This window comes from Poecilia mexicana, unplaced genomic scaffold, assembly GCF_051168715.1.
Source record: "Poecilia mexicana isolate PSO_F unplaced genomic scaffold, ASM5116871v1 scaffold_15, whole genome shotgun sequence".
Lineage (NCBI taxonomy): Eukaryota > Metazoa > Chordata > Actinopteri > Cyprinodontiformes > Poeciliidae > Poecilia > Poecilia mexicana.
In genome coordinates, this window is record NW_028263384.1 from 26,051,884 (window position 1) to 26,076,546 (window position 24,663).

Here is a 24,663-nt window from a genome sequence, read left to right on the forward strand (position 1 = left end):
AACTTTGAGAAAATATATTCTTTGTCAAGACTAAATCACAATTATTTTTCAATTTATTCCAACTTAATGGGTCATTTTTGTAGTTCCTGGCTGGATTTTCGGGACGTTTCCTGCAGGTCCGTGTGTAGCAGCTGCAGGGGTGATGTTGTCATGTGCCTGATTTTTTTTCTGCTCATTTTGTGTGATGGCTTGCAGCGCTCAGGCATTAACAGCACAGACATGGAGTCTCTCATCCTCACCAATGTCACAGAGGAAGATGCTGGGGAATATATCTGTAAAGTCTCCAATTATATAGGGGAAGTCACCCAGTCGTGCTGGCTGACTGTCATTCCAGGTAACCCTCCACCCCCACCCAAGACCACCTCAACTCCCCTCTACCGGTGTGGGTTTCCCTGCTGTTCTGTGGTGGTGCTGTTGATGGTCTCAAGGACATTCCCTCTCCCAAATGTTACTCCCTTTTCCTTCAGCTGCCACCGACTTTTGGATTGGTGTCGCCATGGAAGCACTGTTCTGACCAGAATAACCAGATGATGATCTCTCTTTTGTTTTTTTTAACTCACCTCGCAGCTTTTCACGAGAAAGCGTATGGTGTCACAGTGCTCTCCATGATCTCTGTGTTTATGCATGCGTGTGGGTTTTAGCAGGTTCTGTGGGTGATGGGTACCTTTTGGGTTTGTTTCAGGTGTGTTTGTTTTGTTTTCATGTGTTTTGGTGGAATACTGGGCTCTATCTTCTACCTGTCAGTTCTACACAGGATCTTAACGGTGGACACTATCCGGTTCCTCTAACTTCTTTCTTGGTGTTGTGGGTCTCATATTTTTTTTCTCTTCTCTGTTTCTGTTGTTTCTCTATTTCCTCTTCCTCCTCTTCTTTTCCCCCAGACCGCAGGTGTTAACACCACAGATAAGGAGATAGAGGTTCTCTACTTGCCAAATGTAACTTTTGAGGATGCTGGGGAGTATACATGCTTGGCGGGTAATTCAATTGGGATCTCCTATCAAACTGCTACTTTGACGGTGCTTCCAGGTATATACATTCACTTGCTTTTGTCCCTTGGTTGTTTTTTCCACTTTAAAGGGCACATATCATCAATTTTATTTTAAAACATTTTCAGTTGTGTTAAGGCTTAAAGCTCATGATACTGATATTAATTTAAGATGTTAAATGTCTGTAAAAAAATATATATAATAACACAAGGCAACCGCAAATGTAGCTAAAAGTTGTGAGAGAGTAAAAAAAGTTACTTTTAGGACGCTGAACTCAGACATCAATTCCTACAGGTAAGCCCAAATTATTCACACCACATTTTTTAAGGTTTCTTCTGGCTGGATGTAATATTAATGTTTTGGAGTCCTGACTTGAATCAAACATCAAGTTGTCGGATCTCAAAACAACAACAACTCTAATGAGGGCCTCTCTGAAATGTTTTTCCATTAATTATTTAGAAGGACATTAATAATTTTCCATATGCATTTTTAATAAAAAAAAAACAGACATAAATTATGTTATTTCTGGATTAATACTCTGTTTTGATATATTTTAGGATGTGTCTGTCTCTAAAATAATTTTTAATCTAAATCTACACAGGCTATCAATAATGTTGTTATTAAAAGCAACTCCATATTCATCAAACACAAGTAGTGACGGACAGCTTCAGCTGGATTTGAAGCAAAGTAAAGAATTACAATGCAGTTTATTGGGGGAGGAATGTTTTCTGAAGGGAGAACCTTTGAGACCTATTGAATCAGCACCATACGGAAAGTTTTAAAAGCACCTTGTGGTGATCCCGGTCAGTGGGGAATGACTTGACTTGAAACACACACAAAAAAAAATGACAGCACTGAGATTATGCCTTATTTATGCTCCAGTTCTGACCAGCATTGTAAATCTACTCTGCAATTTTTACATCAATACACTACATTCGTTTGCTTTATTCATAAGTCATACAGAGATTTTAATTATTGGTCCATTTTTTTTTTTTTACCGCTGAGACTTTTAGCCGATTTAGCTGTCAAATCATCATTGTTGCTCTACGATATCAAACTGTGTTTTCCGTCATAAGTAGTTTCTCCTACTTACTTGTTTTTTGGGCTCTAAAACGTGACCTATAGCTAATAATATGCTACACTGGATGGATGAAAATGAAGTTAGAATACTAATATACAATGAAATGGCTGCTGCAGTCAAATGCTTTCTCCTTCATTTGGCTCAGACCTAAAAAAAAACAAAAAAAAAACAGCTGCAGCTGAAACTAATTATCATGGCTAATTGCTCCAGACTATCATTTGGAAAGAGTGGTTATGCATTTTTTATAAGATCTGTGTAACATCAACAGACATTTTACACTTTGAATGGACACAAAAGAACATTTCATTACTGGTTTTTGTCATAAAAAATGTTGATATGTGCACTTTAAGTCATTTTCAGTTGCTTTCGTGCAAGGCTAATCCTCTCCTTGGTCTCTCCTTTGATCAGTTCAATACATAAGTGGGGAGCATATAATTTATGATATTTTGTGGGTTAGCAAGCTGTTGAAAACCCAGATGAGATAATAGTGTGGTTTGAAGAAGACTTATTGCAACTCCAAAACAAACTAGTGCTCCCATAGCAACTTAAGTGTCGCAATTCCAAAGGAGATGAGGATTTGTCTTCTCGCTTCTGATAGTCCTTTTAGACACCCAGTCACTACTTCTTATTGGTTCTGATTCTGCATGCTAATACAGACTGTATACATCTTTCTTGATATCTTTAAATTGTGCATTATTCCTTTTTCTCTGGCTCTGATACTTGACGTTTCTTTAAACAATGGCGGAAAGGTAAAGCTCAACGCTCATTTCATGTTGGCTTGACTTTCTTGATTATCAGAGCCAAACCTCTCTGCTTCGACACAGTGGATGACTCGTGTGTGATTAATTGCCAACATATTGCCCCTTTTTTTGTTTGATGTTGTTAAGAGCATCTTGTTTTACCTTCTCTTTATAATGGAAACATATAGAAACAATGTTATTCAAGCAATGAAAATGTCTTTGAAAACAATTTTGGCACATTCTGCAGGTTTGGGATTTAATCACTTAAGCATTTTTATACAACATTTGAATGACATTAAGAGATGCAAATAAGCATGTCAATTCATTTTTTAAATATGAAAATAAACATGTTATTACATATAATGTAATGACACAGCATTCCTTTAATAAATTGCAGATGCATCTGCAGCTAAAAAAATACTTCTTACAGTGTACAGGGCTAATCTGTTGATATTATTTGGATTCTCTGATTAATATTTGAACAGCAAAATATGCTTAATAGAAGATTTTCCTATACAGAATATACACTGGATGAAGCTGTAACTATGACACTTTACAAATTCTGGGTAGAATATATATACATTAAATTATTTCTTCATTGCAAAATTGCTATTGAGCCTGTATACTTCATCAAATAAATCGTTTCAGCCGTAATAGCTATTACCTATTAATAATCACTGCCATTAATGTAGTTTAAGAAGAAAAAAGTTTTCTCGTACGCCACCTTCAGCTCTACTTGGCTTGTGGCCTGTTTGGTTGCTGCGTTGCAAAGGAATCTTGTTTGTGGTCTGCAGGGATGAAACTGTCTCTTTTACACACGCTCAGCCCTTTTACTACAGGAAGTTCGGGTCATACAAGCCACAATAGAAGTGAAGCACGTATTGTTCAGACAACTGTGGGTGTGTTTTTGTGCTTGCACTCGCGTGTCTCAAAGATTGACGCAGAGTGCAGACACATGCTGGCCCGCTCGTTCAGTCTGAGTCATGATTTCAAATCTGGTGTCACTGTCAAAGCCACCGAAGGCCTGCGAGACCCCACAGACTCTAATAACCGTTGGCCGAAGGGGGAGTTGTGATGGTGCTACAAAGCAATTTGTTTAGTCGCCCGTCGATGGTGATTACATTTACTCATGAGTCATCTTCGTAGTGTCTGTGTCTGCGTTTGCCTCCGTGTCTGGAAAACGCCTGCTCTAACCTCTGCCTGACCGTTGCTCCTTCATCTCTCTCAGCCCCAGAGAAATCTCCAGGACCCATCACCTCGTACTACTTGGAGATCGGAATATATTGCGCAGGCATGTTCCTCATTGCCTGCATGGTGGGCATTGTGGTGGTGTGCCGCATGAGGAACACAGCAAAGAAGCCTGACTTTGGCAGCCCACCGGCGGTCCACAAGCTGACCAAACAGATCCCTCTGCGCCGCCAGGTAACAGAAAGTAGATAAAGAGTTCTAAAGGCATCTAACACGTCTAGAGGAGACAACACACACCACTGATATTTGGCAAGGAAACACAGCTGATTATTTCATAAATGGCTTTGGGAACATTTTTAACCTGAATTACTATTATTTTTGACCAAATGCATCTTTGTACAATCAACAAATACAAACAGTTTGCATTGATAATAACTCAACTGACTGCACTGGTGCATCTTGATAAATTCAAATATCTTGAAAAAGTTAAAGTTTTGTACTTTATACATTCATTACACACTCTATTAATATAGATTATTTTTGTCTTTTAGCTGATGTAAACCTAAAATGTCGTTTCTTAGAATATATTTCGTTAAATCAATAAAATTCTGTTTCTTGTAGAAAATTTGCTTGTTTAGGCAATGATTGCGACTGGGCACATGCAGCTTAAGATCATTTTTTATTTAGTTATTTACTTATTTAGTTAGTTTATCCATTATAATTTCTTGTTTTAGCTCATTGAGGTTTCGAGATTTAGGCCTAATTATTAATAAAATGTGTTATTACTATTAATATTAAATAAATTGTGCTTTATCATAAAGAGGAAGATCAGAGACAGTAATAAAAGTAATTAATGTAATTAAAGACCCCCAGCCATTCTCGACATGTTGTGCAGAACATGTCTACATTTCTTTAAATATACGTTAAATCCATTTTTTTTAATTGGCAGAAAAAAGATTTAAATATATCATTGTGTGTATAATGTATTTTAATCCATAAGGTTAACTTCTTGGATTGAATTGTTGAAATAAGATAACTTTTTCAATGATCTGTTAATTTATTGAGATGTACTTGGATGACATACTGTGGAGGTATTTCAAGGGATCCACACCTAGATTCATTCAGAGGGCATGCATTTCTGTTCAAGTCAACACAGCTGCCGAAAACTGCAGCCAGACGTTTTTCCTTCCAAGTGTGGAACTTTCTTTAACCTCAAGGGAAACCAAAAGGTTCAGAGAGTGTTGGATTACTTTCTGTGGAGGAGACTGATTCCAGAGTCAAGGTAAGGTTAGGGTGCAGAGGGCGTCGCTTAACGCCCCAGGCTCACCAGCAATTAACACAAAATTCATCAAGAATTACTGTAGCTGCTCACCTTTTTAACGCAGATGAAATCAAATCTCTGCCTTGGAGAAACTTCACGGCTAGTAAACATTCACTGTGAGACGCAGGCGTGATTGAATATTTAACAGGTTGTGCGGTGTAATTCATGCCTCAGGTTTCCAACTCCTCTAGTGATGCCTTGGAGCTTTAACTGGCCTACGAACCCAGATCACGGTGATCAGCCAATATCTTTTTTTCCCATAGGTGTCGGCAGATTCAAGCTCATCCATGAACTCAAACACCCCTCTGGTGCGAATCACAACGCGGCGGAGCTCTGCGCCCGACGAGCCGATCCCCGAGTACGACCTTCCAAAGGATCCTCTGTGGGAATTTGCCAGAGACAGGTAAGAGCTGCCTGTTAAAACTCACTGTTGTCGTTTCTGTTCTTTACTAAATGCAACATGTAACACGTTCCTAATTGTACATCTTCTGCCTTCAAAGCCATAATTATGTAAATCAGATTGAGTTTCTGCATAAAACATGAAACGGTAGAAAATGCTGATCCACTACAGCTTTAATTTAAAAGTGGATGGTGCAGGTTGTTCTTAAACTCTGTTAGCAGTAGAAGTAACAGATAAGAAGGGTGAAGACCAAAACAGACTTCTACCTTAAGGTTAAAGCAACTCCTGTCGCAAACACATTATCATTAAACGCATATTGAAAACAGATCAGAAGGTTTTTGCTCTCTTCTGTGAAAAATTTCTTATGATTTGTTTTTTTTTACCTTAATACTAATTTTCACACACACAGTGGCACATAAGATACTGTAATGAATATGTTGAGATGTAAATGGCACACAGCAGAAGTAGCCTTGGTTCACAGTTTTCCTCTCCAGTTTGCAGAGGGAGTTATTGAAATATTCTGTAGTGCAACAACTGAAGTTTTTGATTTTTAGTGTTTGTTTCCATCACAGTTAGTCTGTTAGTTTTTACCTTGCAAAGATTTGTGCTGCAACCAATCTCGGTTCTTCAAAAGTTCTTCCGATTACCACCAAGGGTAGCCAAGGTGCCACCAGTTTTATTTTGCAACAGTGTCAATGAATTAAAATATGACTGAAAAGTTTAACAAAGTTTGTAGTAAATTAATACTTGAATATTATGTATAACATACACCAAGCATTTGAATGTTGCATAAGATAAATAAAATAAACTTTAACTGGCTTTCCTTCGCAATCCTCTCAAAGCTGCTCCCTTTTTCGACCACACTTTTTCCTTCCACTAAACTTTCCAGTTGTATGCTTGGAACTAACACTCTGCAAAATGAACTTTTGTGGGTTAAAGCTTGAAATATATCACTCTGTGTGTATGTAATGAATATAATGTATAAGTTTCAGGTTATTTTTACTTAATTTCTTGAATAAGTTAACTTTTGGATCATATTTAATCTAATGAAAGGCAGCTGTATCACTTTAGAAAGGATCCTCTAAACAGTGAAATCTGGAATCCGAGAGTGCGGGCACTACCTGTTTACGGCGTTTAGTGCGTTGAAGCAGCTGCTAAATAATTTAAAAAATATTTTTCCATTTGGGGATTGACGTCCTGGTGAGATTAAAGCTTTTGATTCATCTGGTGTGAAACTTGCCCCATCATTAGGAGAGCAGCTAAACTTTCCTCCCTCTCTCCCTCACCGAAAGCCTCCGTATCGCACGCTTCTGTTCGTAGAGAGTGAAGTTGTGCTAATTAGTGGCTGGTATTCACAGCTTTCATCTGCATGTTTGGGCGAGGAGTGTTTGCTCTCTGTCATACCAGAGGAATTAGCTCAGCTGAGGTTTCAGTGTGTCAGTTGCGGCGATAAGCTTCGGGGTGGACTTAGTGAGTCTGTAAGAGTTAGAGAAGTTTAAAAACAAACTGAGGCTCTGCGTTTGAAAGAATAAGGGAAATTCCTGAAGCTTTTGTTAGAATGCCTGTAAAGGAAAAAAAAAAAAAAAACCCTGGCTCATAAAATTTGAAATTGTTTATCAATAAAACCGCACTTCTGATGTAATGCTCGACTTTTTGTTTGCATGCCGGATTGATTAAATTTATGATTTTAATTCACGACCAAAACTAAATGGAGGCTGTTTTAACTTTGCAAAAAATAAATCTCGGTCTTCCTCTCTGTTTGGGTCTTTATGCCCTGCCTGTCATTCCAGTGCCTGAAGGATCATGTTGGGATTGTAAAATGCTGAGGAATGCTAACTTTTGCGGTTTAGGCTGAGGAAAAAAATAACATCAATTATGTGTGGCCGGATGGACAGAATGCCTGCCATTGAGTGTGGCAAGTGTGAGTGGACAGATAGGGGATTGTGTTACCACCGCAGGGCGCCAGCCTCAGGCCTCTCGGCTTAGCGCTGTGCTGTGAATGTTTGGATAGCGTGGACAGTGGGCTTTATGAGGCGAGGGACCAACTTAGTTCAATCAAAATAAAAAGCAGCAAGTCGTACTGCATGTTCAGGGGCCTGACCGGTGCTGCAGCTCTGAATAGTGGCAGGAGAACATGTAGTAAAGTTAAATATCAAACCCCATGGCAGGGCTAACAATTAAAATATGCAGAAAATATTTCCACCTCTTAAGCGTTTCCACATGTTATGTTACAATCAGCAACTTTCTTTTGTTTCACTGAGATCGTATGTAGCAGGCAGGTAACATGTAACATATGTAGAAATGATATATGGTTTTCAATGTGTTGTTTAACAAAGCAAATATAAAAAGTGCGACATGCCTTTGCATTTAGCCCCCTTATGCTGACACCCCTAAATAAATTGTCTTCACAAGTCACCTAATTAGTGAGTAGACTGAAAATAAACATAATAAATTCAGCTGTTCTTCAAAAGGCTTGTTAGAGAACATTAATGAACAAACAGGATCATCAAGACCAAGGAAGACAGAAGAGTTCGGAGAAAGTTGCGAAAAAGTTTAAAGCTGGTTTATTTTTTCAAAGCATTATCCCAAATTTTCAGCACCTCATAAAGAACGGAAAGAGTAGCCACAATCCTATGAAGGAAGAGAGCAGGTCAGAGTTATAGGGAGGACACTTTAGGTGGTGATAAATGCAGGACAATGCTGGAAGAAAAACCTGTTTTATGCCGCAGATGACTCGGGAGGATGGAGGAGGGCGGAGCTTCACGAAACAGCCGAGTTCTAATGGATCGGTTTAAATCAAAGCATATTCATTCCCCTGTCAAAATCTAAGACCTTAAGCCAATTGAGAACTGATGTTTGCAGACTCTCAATCCAATCTGACTTACCTAGAGCTGCTTTGCAGTTCGCTGATAATGTAAAAAAAAAAAAAGGAAAAGGTTCATCAGCGCTTCTTAGTTGCAAAAGAAAGACAGAAATTCATCCATCACAGGCTAATATGTCAGGGCTGAGCTGCCTCCTTTGCAAAGACTTATAATTGTATACTGGAACATGCCAAGACAGGATAAATAGTTTACAAAAGAGTGGCTCAACTCAGGTTTATTAAGAGATTATCTCTGCCATGTGTGTCTTCTTACCTACTGTTCTGGCAAAAACTTCACCGAGCCAGAAAAGCACTCCCACAAACAGAATCTGATTGAAACACAGAAGGGATGAAAGATGGGTGTGGCTCTGTGCCTGGTTTCATTAACTATCTTGATCCCACACTTCTTCCTGCTTGTTTATATCTGCAGAGTGGGAGTCAGTGCAAGGCCTATTATGTGGACCATTTGAACTTATCAGCATCCAGTTGTTGTTTTTTATTTTATTTTTTAACATATTTTCTTTTAGGTTGACCCTTGGCAAACCTCTGGGTGAAGGCTGCTTCGGTCAGGTTGTGATGGCCGAAGCTCTGGGCATCGATAAGGACAAACCCAAGGAGGCGGTCACTGTTGCAGTGAAGATGCTGAAAGGTGAGTGGATTTCTATGAGATTCTGCTGTGTGTTAACCATGAGTTAAAATACCACAGTTTCATTGTATCACAGTAATTAGAAGAAGATTTCATCGGGTTAAGGGCAGGACAGACTTATGGTATGCTCCTTATTGTCAGATTAAACTCAGACCAATTAGCCTTGCATTTTATTAAAAGGATTTAAACAATAGGAGAGGTATGATGTAAAATGATATCATATCTTATATCATATCTAGTCTCTGTTTGTTGCACCATCAAAGTCTCACTTCATTCTTAAACATGTGACTTGAGGTCAGACCTCTGGGGTTAGATTTACTCTGCTTCATTCTGTCTTGAAATGAGAACGTTTCTTTAGCTGATTCAGGTTGCAGCCGGGGGTTCAGCAAAGGTGCAAGGTGGAGCCTTAGGCTGGCGTTATTACTTGTTATTGGTGGCTGCTGACTGACGGCTTGAGGAAGGTGGGTCGGATTGGTAAGGGTTAGGGGCGGTCGCATACCTGACCCCAAAGCAGCAGTTGGGTAGCGCTCAGTCAGCATCTAAACAATGAGGCAAGTCACATTAAGAGAGTTGCTGTGATTAATGAAAGCAGGAGAAGGGGGGCTGGACTGGTTTGGGGTTGCAGGGTCCTGTGTACCTTCCTCCTCTGTAGAGTCCTTTTAACAGTGACTCAAGTTACTGTAATCGTACTGAAGAATGCACGCAATGCTGCATTGACTATCTTAGTGTATTGGTAAACTTCCTCTGTCTTCAATGAAGTTAATTTCCCACATCACTCTTCCTTTTACCTCTGAAAGCCTTTGTACTCTATGTGAGGAGCTGTAACTTTAGCCAACGATGTCTGTCGTCCCGGTCTAATCACAATCACCTTCCAGACGGGTTTCTGTGGAACCGGACACACCCTTAGTTTAAAGTCAAACGGTTAAAGAGAGACGCTTGTTGTGTCTATTTTTCTGATTGTAAACTTCTCCGTTCTTAGACGATGCCACAGAAAAGGACCTTTCTGACCTGGTGTCAGAGATGGAAATGATGAAGATGATCGGCAAACACAAGAACATCATCAACCTCTTGGGAGCCTGCACACAAGACGGTGAGGGGACCGGTGTTTTAATTTAATATACATTACATACATTCTGTTCAAGATGGAGTTTGAACACCTATTTGTTGTGGCTTGTGTTTGTGCAGGTCCCCTATATGTGATAGTAGAGTATGCCTCTAAAGGCAACCTCAGAGAGTACCTCAGAGCCCGCCGTCCTCCCGGCATGGAGTACTCCTACGACATCGCCCGTGTCTCCGATGAACTGCTCACCTTCAAAGATCTCGTCTCCTGCACTTACCAGGTGGCACGGGGCATGGAGTACCTCGCATCTCAAAAGGTAAGGGGAGGACAGGCGAAACGTCCTACTTTCACATCAACCTTCCAGCCCCCTGGCTGCTTGGATACATCTCTGTGCCAGTACTCAGTACTTAGGGTTTAACAACAGCATCCAGGAGGGTTTTACGTCGGAAGCTTGTTTGTGCGTCCCTGTGGGAACATGGTCCCCTGAAAACACTACTCATACCCCCTGCCCCAATCCCTGTATTGTCTCCCATTGCACGACAAAAGCCCCTCTGTGCAGAAGAATTGGGAGGTTCTCACAATGGGGGTACAGCCCTGTTGGCCAAATGCAGCCTCACGCTCTCTCTCACTGTTGGAATGTGACTGTCTGACACGCACACATACTTTGGTCTTTACATATTTACAGTATGCATGGCTATGTATAAATCATCTCCAGCCATGTTCTTGTGTGGGGTCGTGTATTTGTCCAAATAATTACGGACCTGACCCCTCTCCTGCTTTTACTTTCTTCCCTCGCTTCGACCATCCCATTTTTCTTCCTCTTACCTCATTTTTCCACTGTTTCCATCCCAGTGTATACACAGAGACCTGGCAGCCAGGAACGTCCTGGTCACAGAGAGTAACGTCATGAAGATCGCTGACTTCGGCCTGGCCAGGGACGTCCACAACATTGACTACTATAAAAAGACGACCAATGTAAGTTCTCACAACGTGCATGCTGCACTCTGAAAGGTTTAGGTTGGTAGGTTATAGAGTGTTTTTTGCAAACAGTGTGAAATCCGCTCACATGGTTTCGGCTTTTCTCTGTGTTTTTCCCTCCCCTCGTCTTTCTGCTTCACCCCTTTTCCTCTGCTGGTGTCTTGGCAGAAGCTACAGGTTCCCAGGCAGGCTCTGAATGTAGTGCTTCTCTGGACCATGCCTAGTTTACCCCCTCAGTCTCTTGTTCTTTTGGTTTCATCAACATTTACACAATTAGCCCCAAAAGAGACACGGAGAGAGAGAGTCGGGGGTGAGGGGAGAGAGTGAGCAGACTAAACATAACTGACATCTCCATAGTGGCCCAGTGGTGTCTTTCTTTCCCACCACAGAACAGCGCAGCCTGCACATCCTCATTTAATATGCATGACTGCCTTTTCACTGCATGCACGATCATGCTGAGAACTAGCTGACAACCACAACAGTATTTGACGATGATGATGGAGGTGAGCACCGGGACAATAACCACGGCTCCAGCGATGATCTTTTAGGATCTGACTGAGCCATCAATTTTTACTTTTTATTGTTTGGTGCCACAAAATAAAATGTTTATAAAACGTTTGCTTTTGTTTTATAAACAATATGTATTCGGCACCGCGAAGTTATTCAAACCATTTTATCGTGTTATAAACACAAAGATTAAATACAGTTTTATTGTAGATAAAAATCTAAAAGAGACTCGTGTGTGTGTGTGTGTGTGTGTGTGTGTAGGTGTTCAACCCCTGTTAACCATGATATGCCTGATTAAAATGTAACCAATAACCCTGTCAGAAGTTGCCTAGTTATTAAACAGAGCCCACCTGTGTGTAATTTGATTTCAGTATAAATCCAGCTGTTCTCTGAATGAGAGATTTGTTAGAGAACACTAGTGAACAAACATGAAGACCAAGGAACACGGCCCACAGAGCAGGGAGAAAGGTGTGGAGAATTTTAAAGCTACGTTTGATTATAAAGCAATATTCCGAGCTTTGAACATCTGATCATTAATCAGAGAAGCAGTCAAAAGACCCGTAGTAACTCTGGAGCAGTTGCAGAGATCCAGAGCTCAGGTGGAAGAGCGGGTCAGCAGATGATTCAAGCTCCTTATGCACTCACGATTCCTGGCAGTAAAACATGACAAGATGAGAAAAACTTTAACTTTAGTGGACTATATGTATGAGTGGACTGTTCTTAACGTGAATAGTAATAAAGCTCTGTATGTAAGAACTGAACCTGATCCACTCTTTAAGGAAGTAAGTTAGTCAATTCAGCTCATGAAATTAGGTTTAGCATTAAGGTAATGCACACTTTGACCTTGCAAGAATGCTTAGCCTCTCGGCCCGTTTTAATGGCACACAGAGATAAACTCTCCTTTATCCGTGACCCTGTTTATCACCTCTGTTGCTTAAACAGCATAAACGCTCCGTTGGGAATTCCCCTCCCAGACAGGCGCTTCTTTTACATCCTTAATCCCGAGGCGCTTCTCACATTTCAGTCTGTTTTAGTGAATAATTGTAAAGATGCTGATGAGGCCCGGAATAAGGACTCTAAGGACTGCTTATGGCTTGACTTTCAGTTAACCTTCCTCCTCTGTGTTTGCGTTTTCAGGGTCGTCTCCCGGTTAAATGGATGGCTCCAGAGGCGCTCTTCGACCGGGTCTACACGCACCAGAGTGATGTGTGAGTACAAGGCTACCGACGAGCTAGTGTGGCGTGTGCGATCACTGCTCCTTGTTTGTGCAATCAGATTTAAGTGAGATGAAGTTTTTTTGTGCTGTCTTGGATTTTTGGAATGGGGGGGTTTCGGGTACTGCGGGGGTGATTGGCTATAGGGAGCCGGTGTTGGCCAGTCTGTGGCAAAAGTGAGGATTTCACGCTAGACTTGTACCCAATGCTGTGTTACTAATCTGACTGTCTTCAAAGAGCCTGGAAGGAGCCCGAAGCCCACCAGAACCCCTCCTCTCCTCCTGCTTCTCCCGCTCAGCTCGGAAGTCTCCCCACCTTTTCGGGCCTCTACCCAAAGTCTGAACACAACAATGCTCCGGGCCTACATTCACTCTCACCCACCTCACCCCCCCGGTTCGCTCTCTTCTCCTCATTCAGCAAAACTCTGCACATGCTGCTGCTCATCGTTTTGGACTGGCTTCACCATCAAAATAACTCCCCCTCTTCCTCTTTCATCCCAGCATTCTTAGTTCCTTTCATCTGTTATGTGAATCATTGACCCGTCTCTGTCTCTTCCTCATTTTATTTAAGATCAAGAGTATTCATTCTAAAAACAGAACAAAGCGAGAGCATCCCTCTATTTTTGGTGTTTGAGTCTCATGCGTCCTGACAGCGTCGTTTGAAGTTTCTGCTCCAGACACTGGCGGCAGAAAAGCGCATGTGGCAATTAGATAAATGCCTCGCATGCTGACCCTAGCGAAAGAAGGTTTTCGCTATGTGCACTTAAGCCAAACACCAGTAGCGTACAAAACATCTCAATTAACGCAGGGAAAGCGCTTTAAGTTGGTTTCCCTCTGCGGTCGTTGTGTGCACATAAAAGAGTCTGTGTACACACACCGCGTCCTTCATGTTCGCCAATCAATAACGCAGGAGAGCTAAGGAGAAAGGGAGTGTGTGTGTGTGTGTGTGTGTGTGTGTGTGTGTGTGTGTGTATCGCTGCAGTGCTCTGTATTGGCTCACTCCTAATTACGATTCATCACTCACATTTAGTAATTGGCTTTTTGTGCGTGTGCGGGAGGAGGCGGAGCTGAATCAAACGGCACAAGGCACAGGCGATCTATACATGACATCAGATTAAATGAATACATGAATTGCAATGACACTCCCCCCTCTGCGGTTGTAACAAATGAGCTCAGCGGAGCAGCTCTGGAGAGTGTAGGTATGAGCAGAGGGTTGCAGAGAGCCAGACTTCAGCTTCACTGGAGCTTCACTGGTTTTATTGACCAATTTCCAACTTTCTTTTTTTTTTTTTATGGAATTTGAACTAACATTAATTTTACTATTGTAAATATTATTAACAGCAATTAAACTATTTTTGTTAGCTTTGAGCAATTATAAACTATTTGTTTGGAGAAGAGTGACGTCACATTGTGTGAGTTGCTGAGATGATATTTTAAGATGTCATCTCGCAGCATCTGAACTGTAAACCGGAGTCGATTCTTGTATTCCCTAGAGAACATTGATACTTGTCTTAACTCTTAAGATTTTCTAAAGAACGCCAACATTTGCAAATTCAGCACACACCATGACAGAAGAGCTTTGAATGCTCATAAAACAGAGCAACTGCTGTCATCCAGTGAACCTTCCTGTTCCAGAAGTGTAAAGCTCATTATGCCTTTTATGTTTTCTCTGACTTCCCAGGAGATGAAAATTGTAATGCTCTTCTTTCGGTAACCGCTTCCACACCAAAGAGTGAAAGTGGTTAGTCTGACTTGTGCTGCATCCTTAAACAGCCAATTAAGTCACAGCGGTGCAACAAAGGGTGTCCAAATTTAAAGACACCTCCAAATTCATCCCACATATGTGTCCTGATTTTACCCAGATTCAAAGGACGGGTCTAGTGTCTCAAGATTTTTGTCTTTGTAGCTGTAGCAGATGAAGAGGGAGACAGGACTTCTGTCGAGGCAAGGGCGGGAATAAATCAGAATAAAACAAATTTCACACATGCTCCTTTCAGCTCTTTGCAGGCCAGATCCTTCGTCAGCCGAGCAGACCGAATGTTTTGGAGGCTGCAGTTCATGATTCAGACACACCCTTGAATCGTTTTTCTTAGTGCAGCCTTATAGCGCTTTGGTTTGGTCATGAACCAGAACAGGAAAATATTGGCCAACACCAGCCAATTTTAAAACCTAACTCTTCTTCCTTCAGTCACAACCTCTATACTAAAAGAGTGTTGTAGTTAGTGAGACCACTTAGTCATGGTGCATTTACTGACTGACTGAGTAAAGAATGTATTTTCAAACTGACTGTCCAACAGTCTGGGCCGGCTGAGCTGTAAATTGGATTTTTGTTTCCACTCACCAGCCAAATTTGTGTGCATCTCTAGTAAGCCACCAATTTACATAATATAGTTTTATCATTCACATCTACATTGCCTTTAGGCAGCAATGAGAAAGTCCTGCAGGAGAAGCGTATGACGTAGCATTATGACTTAAATGTGATGAGATATGGATGAGTCCTCAGTTCTAACCTTGTTTACACAGAGGCATTCATTAATTCAGTGACTCGCATAAACATAATCTATGTTTGAAGCTGGCTGAAACACATAAGTGCTCTGCTGTCCTCTAAGGCAGTACGCCAGCTCGGCTAAGTAGCCCCCTGAGTTTGTGTGTTTATTTTTGTAAGTCATGGCTGCTTGCAGGTGGACACCATCTTGGACGGCTAAACAAGCTGACAAGTGCTGAGCGATGGTTACAAAGTGTCACAGAAAGGAGAGGCGAGTGTGTCAACAACGGCTGAGATGCAAAGCACTGATAGAGGAAAGAACAGACCTGGCCGGCTGACTGTGTAAACAGATGAAAGAAATGATAAATGCCCTACCTTCATGTCTTTGCAGACTTTTCTTGCTGAACCACTCATGTGCTCGGTATACTTGAAGTCTGTGGTAATGCACACTATGTTGCACAAAATAATGCATCCCTTGAGTTTGCATCAACAATGAAGCCGCTGAAGGAAGAGTTAGCATTTGAGAAGTGGAGCTCAATAACAGGAAGTTAAGGCAAGGAAGCAGTTAATAATTAGTAGTCATCACCTCCGCCTCTGGACGTCTTTTGTTGATTATTTCTCTTTTGTCTGCTGTGGGTGGTCCAGTGTTTGCTTTGGTTTGGTGCGACTGGACAATGCCAGGCTCTGTAACCAGCCAGCTGGGCACAAAAGGCGTCATTGAGATCAGAGTCGAGCAGCACTGCCAGCGGCTTTGCACCACAAGTCACTAGAGGACAGAAAGTGGGCGCTGACACCACTGATGTTACTGTGTTGCATTTCCTCTGTCCATTAATCAGCTGAAAGGATGAAAATTATCTGCCAAGTGGTCCCAATGCTCCCTTATAATGGATTCTCTTTAGATTTTGCATACAAATCTCACCTTTCCACATCTTTTCTGCAAATAAAGCATGTATATTTCCTGTTTTCCCCACTAGCTGGTCATTTGGGGTGCTGATGTGGGAGATCTTCACCCTAGGGGGGTCACCCTACCCCGGCATTCCCGTAGAAGAACTCTTCAAGCTGCTCAAAGAGGGACATCGCATGGACAAGCCTGGAAACTGCACCAATGAGCTGTAAGTTTAACACTTTTCACCAACATCCAAATCTTTTCCAACCAATCCATATTCTGAATTAGCATTAATTGTTGCCTTGGGACTCCGTGAGAGACTCGTTTGCATATGAAAAATGCCTCTGAGACTCTGTCAGGCATCTGTACAACTGGGATCATTTACCAACAGTGTCTCAATTCTCAATAATTTGCATTCAGAAATCACCTAAATAGTTCAACATAAACTTCACAATAAAACATTATTATGAGGTTGTTGCCAAATTGTTTTACTCATAGCAAGCTGAAAAGTGACATACTTTTGGTGTAACCCCTCTTTACTTTGATCCACCTAAATAAAATGCAGTCTCAGAACTTGCATTCAGAAATGACTAGCCCAACACAAATTGTCCACCAACACAAAGTAGGGAAAAGGTACCGGTGTTATCGTTCCATTGTGTACTCCTCATGAAAACGATATCTTCTCCTCACTCAGGTACATGATGATGAAGGACTGCTGGCACGCCATCCCCTCGCAGAGACCGACCTTCAAGCAGCTAGTGGAGGACCTGGATCGAATCCTCACCCTGAACACGAATGAGGTGAGTGTAGCCGGTTTTCACACCTCTCCAGAACCTCCTCTGTTAACTCATTCGCTTTGGGCGGTCACAATTCATGCCTCATGCACCTTCCTTCCAAACAGACATTTAATTGTGATGAAACACCAAAATATGATACACGCAGGACCATGCCAGGTTTGGGCTGAGCACTGCCAGAAAGTTTATGGAGCCTGGTTGACATGAGGCCCATTGCTGAGAAATGACTGGATGATCCGATCGCTGCTCAGCATAGCTGCTGCAGTCCAGTCGTCACATTGATGCCTCGTTGCCTTTTTTCCATTCCCTTCTTTGTCTCCCTAAAAAAGAGGCCGCCAATAGAGAGCTGTCAAGATGTGTCTGCTCCGGAGTCAGACCCTCGCGTATTTACGCCAAAAATCCCCAACTATGAGTTCGAACTTTTCAAATGTAATAAAGCTCCCCTTTCTTGCCCCTTTTTCTCCCCCCTTCCTTCACCTCTACCCCAAACCGCTGGCAGATGTGGAGATCTTTAGTAATATGAGCCTTTTCGTGTTGAGCTGGGAAAATGGAAGCCAGTGCTCTTTTTTCTGCAAAACCCCAAAAACTCTTCATCCACACAGCGAGACCCAGTAACAGCCATTAAAGACAAGCAGAGGGGAAAAAAGGGGGCCTCAACAGACACAAACATCTTCACAAGACTGGACTGAGTCAAAAATTAATAACAGGATTTCTGGAGGTTTTCATCTTTCCTTTTTCATGGCGGTTAGCTGAGCTCTGCCAGCTTCTTGATTCTTTTTCAAACCATCTCCTGTTGTTTATGTCAAGCTTCTCAGGGCCAGGTTTCAGATCTGTTTTGACTGAAGTTGTGGGAGAGGATGCAGTAGAGGGCCAGTATATTGTTCCTCAGTTTCCCAGAGAATTCAGGGAAATTATATTTTGCTACGACCACTAACGTATTCCCATACGTTGTTTTTTCTGATTGACTAGGACAGAGTATTGCTAAATAGTGAAGTGGAAGGAAAATAAGATGTGGTTTTCAGCCAAATATGAATCTGAAAATTGTTACATGCTTTTGTAGTCAGCCTGTGTGAGTTCTCTGAGCAATTTCAGCTACAAATCTTTTTGGGTAACATCACACTCAAAGTATGAATTTTTTTTTGCCCTTCTTCTTTGCCAAATAGCTAAAACTCAATAGGATTTGACGAAGAGCCTCTGCGAACATCAATTTTTAACTTGTCTGAGTTCAAATTAAATATTTGGACTTTGACTTGGCCTTTTTTTAAAACACATTTATATTCAATCAGAACTATTCTGTTGAATTATGCACTGTATGTATGGTCTTGAATTCAATCTCAACTATCAATTTAAAACTCAAGTTTCAAATTCCATTTTAAAAAATTCCAGACGTTCAGCCTTCCCTGCAAAACTTTGGAAAAAATTCTGATCCTAAAACTTACTAGATGCCTGCTTCTGCTTCTTTAGGAGATGAAAATTAAAATATTTTTGGTAGTTATCCACTAACAGCTTCTTTGTTACGGAAAATTACATACATAGTTTACAATCTTTGGCTTGAAAACAGCTGGCCGAGTCCCATTATGTTGCGATCCTAAAGCATGATGCTACTGCCACCATTTTTGATAGTATATGTTCAGGCAGGGATTCTGCTTCACCTTGTTCTCCGTGTCTCTGCCAAAAAGGTTAACATTTATGTAAACTGACCAGATCACTTCCTTCCATAAATGACTAATGGTTACCCTGTGAACAGACTCTCCCACCTGAGTTGTGGATTTTTGCAGCTCCCTCAGAGCTAATAAGTCCTTTGGCTGCCTCTTGTTTTCATGTTCTGCTTGTCCTGCCTGTCAGTTCAGGTTCATGTCTTGGTTGGCTCACAGTTGTTCCACATACACTGCCAGTTTTGCTCTCAACATCCAGCCCATCTTGAACTGCTCTGCTGTGCGATCAGGTCAACTTTCTTTTCTTATTAGCTCTGCTGGATCAGACAGCAGCCCGAGATTCGATTTATTACCTATTATTTCTACAAATATTTTCATGTAGTATCCAGTTGAAGATTATTTTTCTTTTCCATTTTTTATGTCCTCCCAGGGTGATTTGGTATGGTTCAGATAAATATCATTATGAAGGTGATACTGTTCTCACCCCCCCACCCTTTTTCCAGTCCTCCTCTGGAAAGTCCCGGGTCTTGCTGACCCGGTTTCAGCTCTCAATTTATTTTCTCCTGTTTGCTTTTGATCCTGTGCCACTTTTTTGTTGTTTATCCAAATGTAGATTTTTTTTTGTTTCTAACACTCCTTTTCTCCTCTATCTGCGTCCTCAGGAATATCTGGACCTGTGTGCTCCTGCGGAGCAGTATTCCCCCAGCTTCCCTGACACTCGCAGCTCCTGCTCCTCCGGCGACGACTCCGTGTTCTCCCACGATCCCTTGCCGGACGAGCCCTGCCTCCCCAAGTACCAGCACATCAACGGGAACGCCAAGAGATGAGCCTCTGCCGGCTCGGACCCTGAGCCAACTCTTGGCCTGCCCCAACCTCACAGTCGCTGAACACACGTAGCACAGACACCTCTGAAACGGACCCGATCGGGGACTAGCACTGCCACACACCAACTCAGAACACTTGAGGTCTTAACGGAGGGGACGGAGCGCGTTACGGAAGCTCCTTCGTACTGACTGGACGAGCTGACATTCCCTGAGGCCTCCTCTTCCTCTCTCGTGTAAACACGCAGCTTTTTCTCATCTTTCGGTTCTCATCTTCCTACCCAGTAGCTCCACAGCGCTGCTTGCTTGGTGATCAAGTAGCGGTGGCTGGCATTCCAAGACTTGTTTACTCCTGGAGGAATGTAAGGACTGGTATGAACGAAAAAATAAACAAAGGAAGAAGAAAACATAAAGCTAGAAGACGAATAGGAAAAAGGGACTCGCATATGGAGCACCGACTAACAAAACAGGAATACGAGGAGAGCAGATATAAAAACTTTTCTTGTTAATTTTGTAATATTGGTGCATCATTTTTTTCCAGTTCTCTAGATAAACATCCCTGATTATTCTGGAGGAGGAATCCACAATGTAATGAAAAGTGCTGGCTATATTTGTAAATATATTCAAATATGTATAAAAATATATTATATATTTACTATGAATTATTTTTTGTATGGACTTGGAAACAACCCCCACCTCCACACCCTGCTCCCATTTATGAGGCAGGTTATGCTGACAGATGTCCTATATTTCTCCTCACACACCCTCTGTTAAACACACACACACTTTCTCAGTAACACAGTTAAGTATTGGCTTTCAGGGACTGCTCTAGTATGTTAATTTATTGAGTTACATATTTTAAAAAAAAATGAATCAAAAAAGTACAAAAAAAAAAAACAAGATGGTGGAAATTATTACATTAATGCTGATGATATGGAATAATCCGTTAAATGTATGGTAATTTAAAAATAATCCTTCAGCAGTTAACAGAAAGGTTCTATTTTTAGAAGTTTGGAGAGATCCAGCTTTTGTAAGTTTTATACATGAATGTGAATATTAAGTTAAAAATTTTTAAAAACTGTACATTTTATAGTCATCTAATCCTTTTCGTATTTAGATATTGATGCCATTTCTATCCTCTTTTTGTTTTGTTTGTTTTTTTTTGCCGCGGTTTGAGATATGAAATTTTTTGGATATTTATATATAAGTAAAAGACATAATAATTTGAAAATGTCTACGTGCAATCTGCTTCCTCATTTGAAACAAAGATAAACTCAAAATTCCCAGGACAAAATTGAAATATGAAAAACAAAGTATTAAAACAAGTGTTTTTTTTGTTTTTGTTTTCTACTGGACCAACATTAAGATGCTGTTTTGCAGGCATTCATGCTGCATTTGCAAAGAATAAATGTTGAAAATATACCTACCTGTGCTTGTCTCAGATTATGAGTTTCGCCTGTTTCCAGCAACATTTTTTTCTGTACACGTGCCAAAAAGGTACACCCCATGTTATTACTGAACAGTACATTCTGGTTTCATTTCATGTTTTAGGCTCCAAGAACTTGGACAAATCTGCGAAGGAGCTATAAGTGAACACATCTGGATCGCCCAGATTGAAAACAAAACTGCAAAGCTCAGCACAGATGCAGATTGAATCCACTTAAATTGATGTTTAATTCATGGCATGATGTCGAAGCAATTCCATTAATGAAAAAGGAAACTTGTAATTGTAATGATGGTCCCGCTTTGCGTTGCGATCTGAGGGATCAGTCAAAGACGGTTTGTTGGCCCTCCTAATATGTTCATGGATGGGCTCATTGATCTCCTCTTATCGGGACAGATTTAATTCAGCAGAGCGAACGGCTGATTTACCTGATTTGATCTAAGTTAATCACAGCAGATCTGGTATGGGGTTTCATTAGCAGCAGTAAATGTGGCTGTGCTCTGTTTTAGTGGCTGCTTGTCTGCCCTGCACAATATTACACATGTGGCAGATAGAAGAAATAGAAACTTTATTGTCCCTCAAAGGGGGAATTCAGGAATACATGAGTGTGTGACATTAAGCAAAGTACAATATGTTAAAAATATAAAAAGTAGATTATGCTGCTACAGAGGATGTCATGGCTGATTTTACGTGCAAGTAACAATGCAAACATTTCCAACTTAGACACTCAAAATTGTGCATAAACACATATAATTGATCTAGGCCTGTTTGTTAGACTTGACATATTATTTCATGTTTATGTCTATAGGGAAAGCTTAGTTATTAATATATTTTTTAAAATATTTACTTGTATTTTTGAGATTTACTCTTATTTAGTTTTAGAATTACTTCTTACCCAATAGTTGTGACAATCAGAAACCAAAAACCTTGCTTTTTCTTTCCTAAATATCCAGATCTGAGGTTTATTACTATTTTGGGTTGCCCATTTAATGATAAAATTAAAACTCATCTTCCCTAATAATTTTTCAAAAAAGTCCATTATTAAAAACATGAAATACATTCTAAATAAATAGTGACATATATATATATTTGCCTGTCTCACCTCCTGTCAGAAACGTCTTGGGTAAATCATTTAAAACCTCAATCAGCTGGGGGCATGATTATGTTTGTGTTTAGCTGTAGAATGAAGCATTTCTAACTAAAATTGCTGGCTACAGAGTCTGAAACATCAATAAGTCAGTAAAGTGACTGAAATTCCCTTTGTGGTTGAACATAAATCTCTGTATTTAATTTCATAGCTATTTGACCAAACTCTGCGTCAGTCCAAACCACAGGAGTCCATACAGAAGAGCTGGATGTTCACTTTCAATCACTTTGTAAATTGTGATTGTCTATAGCTAATGTTTTTGCCGTTTCTCTTTCTGGTAAATGTTACTATGATTAAATATGTGAGTCTGACATGAAGGAAGCTCTCCATAAAAAACGTGGTTTTATGATTTGGGCCACAAGCAGCTGCAAGCTGCAGCGAATTGTAATTTAGTGAGGAAACAAAGTGTTTTATAGACTGATTTCTTTTTTTTTTTTTTCTTTTTTTTGCATAAACCCAGAGACCCCTCTATCTATCACCAAGGTGCAGCTTGTTTTGAACAAACACACTCATCCAGCAGGTTCATCCCCTCCAGTAGACGTGTCTCCTCATGTTTCCGGAACCTGAAAAAAGGACTTGGGAGGAAAAACTCAGTCGGAGAGACATTCCTTTTTTTCCATAGAATATGGAGGAATGGAGGGGGATTGGGAAAGCAAAAAGAAAGGGTGGCGGGATAAACCATTAAAGGGATAGTTTGGAGAAAAAGAGAGCCGGATATCCACACTGGCTTTCAGACTTTTATTGGAATGACTGTCTATTGTGCTGTAGGCTGATGGTACACATAAGGAGGGCTGAACTCCATGGACACCAAACAGAGGATTAGGACTGTCCTTTTTTCAGAAGATGCTTTCAGAGATCACCCCGCATTTATTTGATGCAGTACATTCTGCAACATGGGGTAAGATTTGGGCATTTGTCCTTAGGGGCAAATCTAACACAAATCTGCCTAACATTTATTTAACTTTTACATCTTCATTTAATTTGAGAGACATTTTTCTTCTCCTAAGCTGATAAACATGACCCACCGCACTCAGCCGAACCCTTAAATGAGTTTCCGTTTGGATGGCTTCTGGTCGTCTACTGCCCCAAAGATTAACCCGCTGACCCTTAATTCTTAACTCTGCATGTCTTCAGGGAGGAAGGCTGGAGGAGGTGACTTTTCAAAGCATCTCAGATGTCTTCCTCGCATTATTAATGTAAACAGCAGAAAGTTATTAAACACTTTTCATAATTTAGGGAAAATTTACTAAGGCCTCTGCAAGGTTGTCATACAAAGTCTCAAATTGTACACTGCAACAACACAAAATCATACTGAGTATTTTTGGTCTATTTAGCGCAAATATTTTAGTACACTTGAATGGAGACAAAAATAACTTCCAAGTAAGTTTTCAGCAAGACGTAGAAGCTTGCATTCAGTGCATAATTCCTTAATACTGATGGAAAAGTACTAAGTATAAGTAAAGTAATCTGCCAGTGAAACAAGACATTTTTCCCATTAGTGAAATAATTTAAATCAAGTTCATTAAATTCAGATCAGCAACGCAGTTCAAAAAGTCAAACTTGTGTATTGAATTGATTCATTGCATGAAGAGTGATGCATCACAGCTTATCAGTGAATGAAAAGCCACAATTTAGTTTATCTGAACATTTGAATATTGCAGAAGACCTTTGCAATGTGTGGCGCTGCTAAGGTGGGTTTAGACAACGGCCTTCATCTTCTTTCCATTGTTAGGTCTGGCAGGTTACATAATCAACCCTGGCAGAAGTGGGCAGGTGCCAAATAAACTGTAAATTGAAGTAATCATTTCCATAATGCTCGTGAGAAGATAAGCATGAGCAATTCTAAAATTTCCTGGTGGATGGCTGCGTTGACTGTGCGTTGACTTCAGAAACCACAGTAGACCAAAACCAGCAGATGTGCTTCACATTAGACTTCAAGCAGCTCATATTCTGTGGCTTTCCATTCTTAGTCCAAACACTGGATCCCAGATTTCCAAATGAAATGTAAACTGTTCTTGTATTTAAATAGAATATCTTGGACCAATGGTATTGTTCTTTTCCTCCATGTTTACGGTGGAAGACTTCACACTTTCTCCTTCCACTAAACTGAGCTTTTACATTTGGGTACAGTTCTCTAAAAACTGCCAGAGTATTCGTAGTGATACAAATAATCAATATAATATACGTTTATGACATGTACATAATATATGCTTTTATAAGTTTTATTTCGTAATTCATATAGCTTTTAAATTTTGATTATAATGATGATAAACCTGTAGAAACTCTGTTTAAGTGTCAGTGAGGGAGAGCAAATCTGACATGTTCAGAAACTTTAAAACTTCTCTTTTGTTAATAGGTAACCAACCACATTGGATTAGGAAGGTTTTGTTAAGGAAAACATTTGGCTCAGAACTTAATTTGCCTCAGAGTTAAACAGAAGGCCTTTTGGCC

The 24,663-nt window shown here is 40.6% G+C and overlaps 1 protein-coding gene across 6 annotated transcripts in view; it reads left to right on the forward strand.

Annotated features, from left to right (window-relative positions):
* fgfr2 (fibroblast growth factor receptor 2) overlaps window positions 1-21,047 on the forward strand; it is a 54,346-nt gene extending 33,299 nt beyond the window's left edge. For 3 of the 6 annotated variants that reach the window (XM_088013072.1, XM_088013076.1, XM_088013077.1), the window contains 11 exons: window positions 882-1,026; window positions 4,036-4,235; window positions 5,580-5,719; window positions 9,104-9,225; window positions 10,202-10,312; window positions 10,408-10,598; window positions 11,135-11,257; window positions 12,905-12,975; window positions 16,440-16,577; window positions 17,046-17,151; window positions 19,463-21,047. In XM_088013072.1, coding sequence (XP_087869198.1) covers window positions 882-1,026; window positions 4,036-4,235; window positions 5,580-5,719; window positions 9,104-9,225; window positions 10,202-10,312; window positions 10,408-10,598; window positions 11,135-11,257; window positions 12,905-12,975; window positions 16,440-16,577; window positions 17,046-17,151; window positions 19,463-19,627 — 1,512 coding nt within the window. In that variant the 3' untranslated portion in view covers window positions 19,628-21,047. Of the gene's footprint in view, window positions 1-195; window positions 335-881; window positions 1,027-4,035; window positions 4,236-5,579; window positions 5,720-9,103; window positions 9,226-10,201; window positions 10,313-10,407; window positions 10,599-11,134; window positions 11,258-12,904; window positions 12,976-16,439; window positions 16,578-17,045; window positions 17,152-19,462 lie in introns of all 6 variants that reach the window. The other 3 variants (XM_088013074.1, XM_088013073.1, XM_088013075.1) reach the window with 3 other exon arrangements.
* Window positions 21,048-24,663: the final 3,616 nt, after the last annotated feature.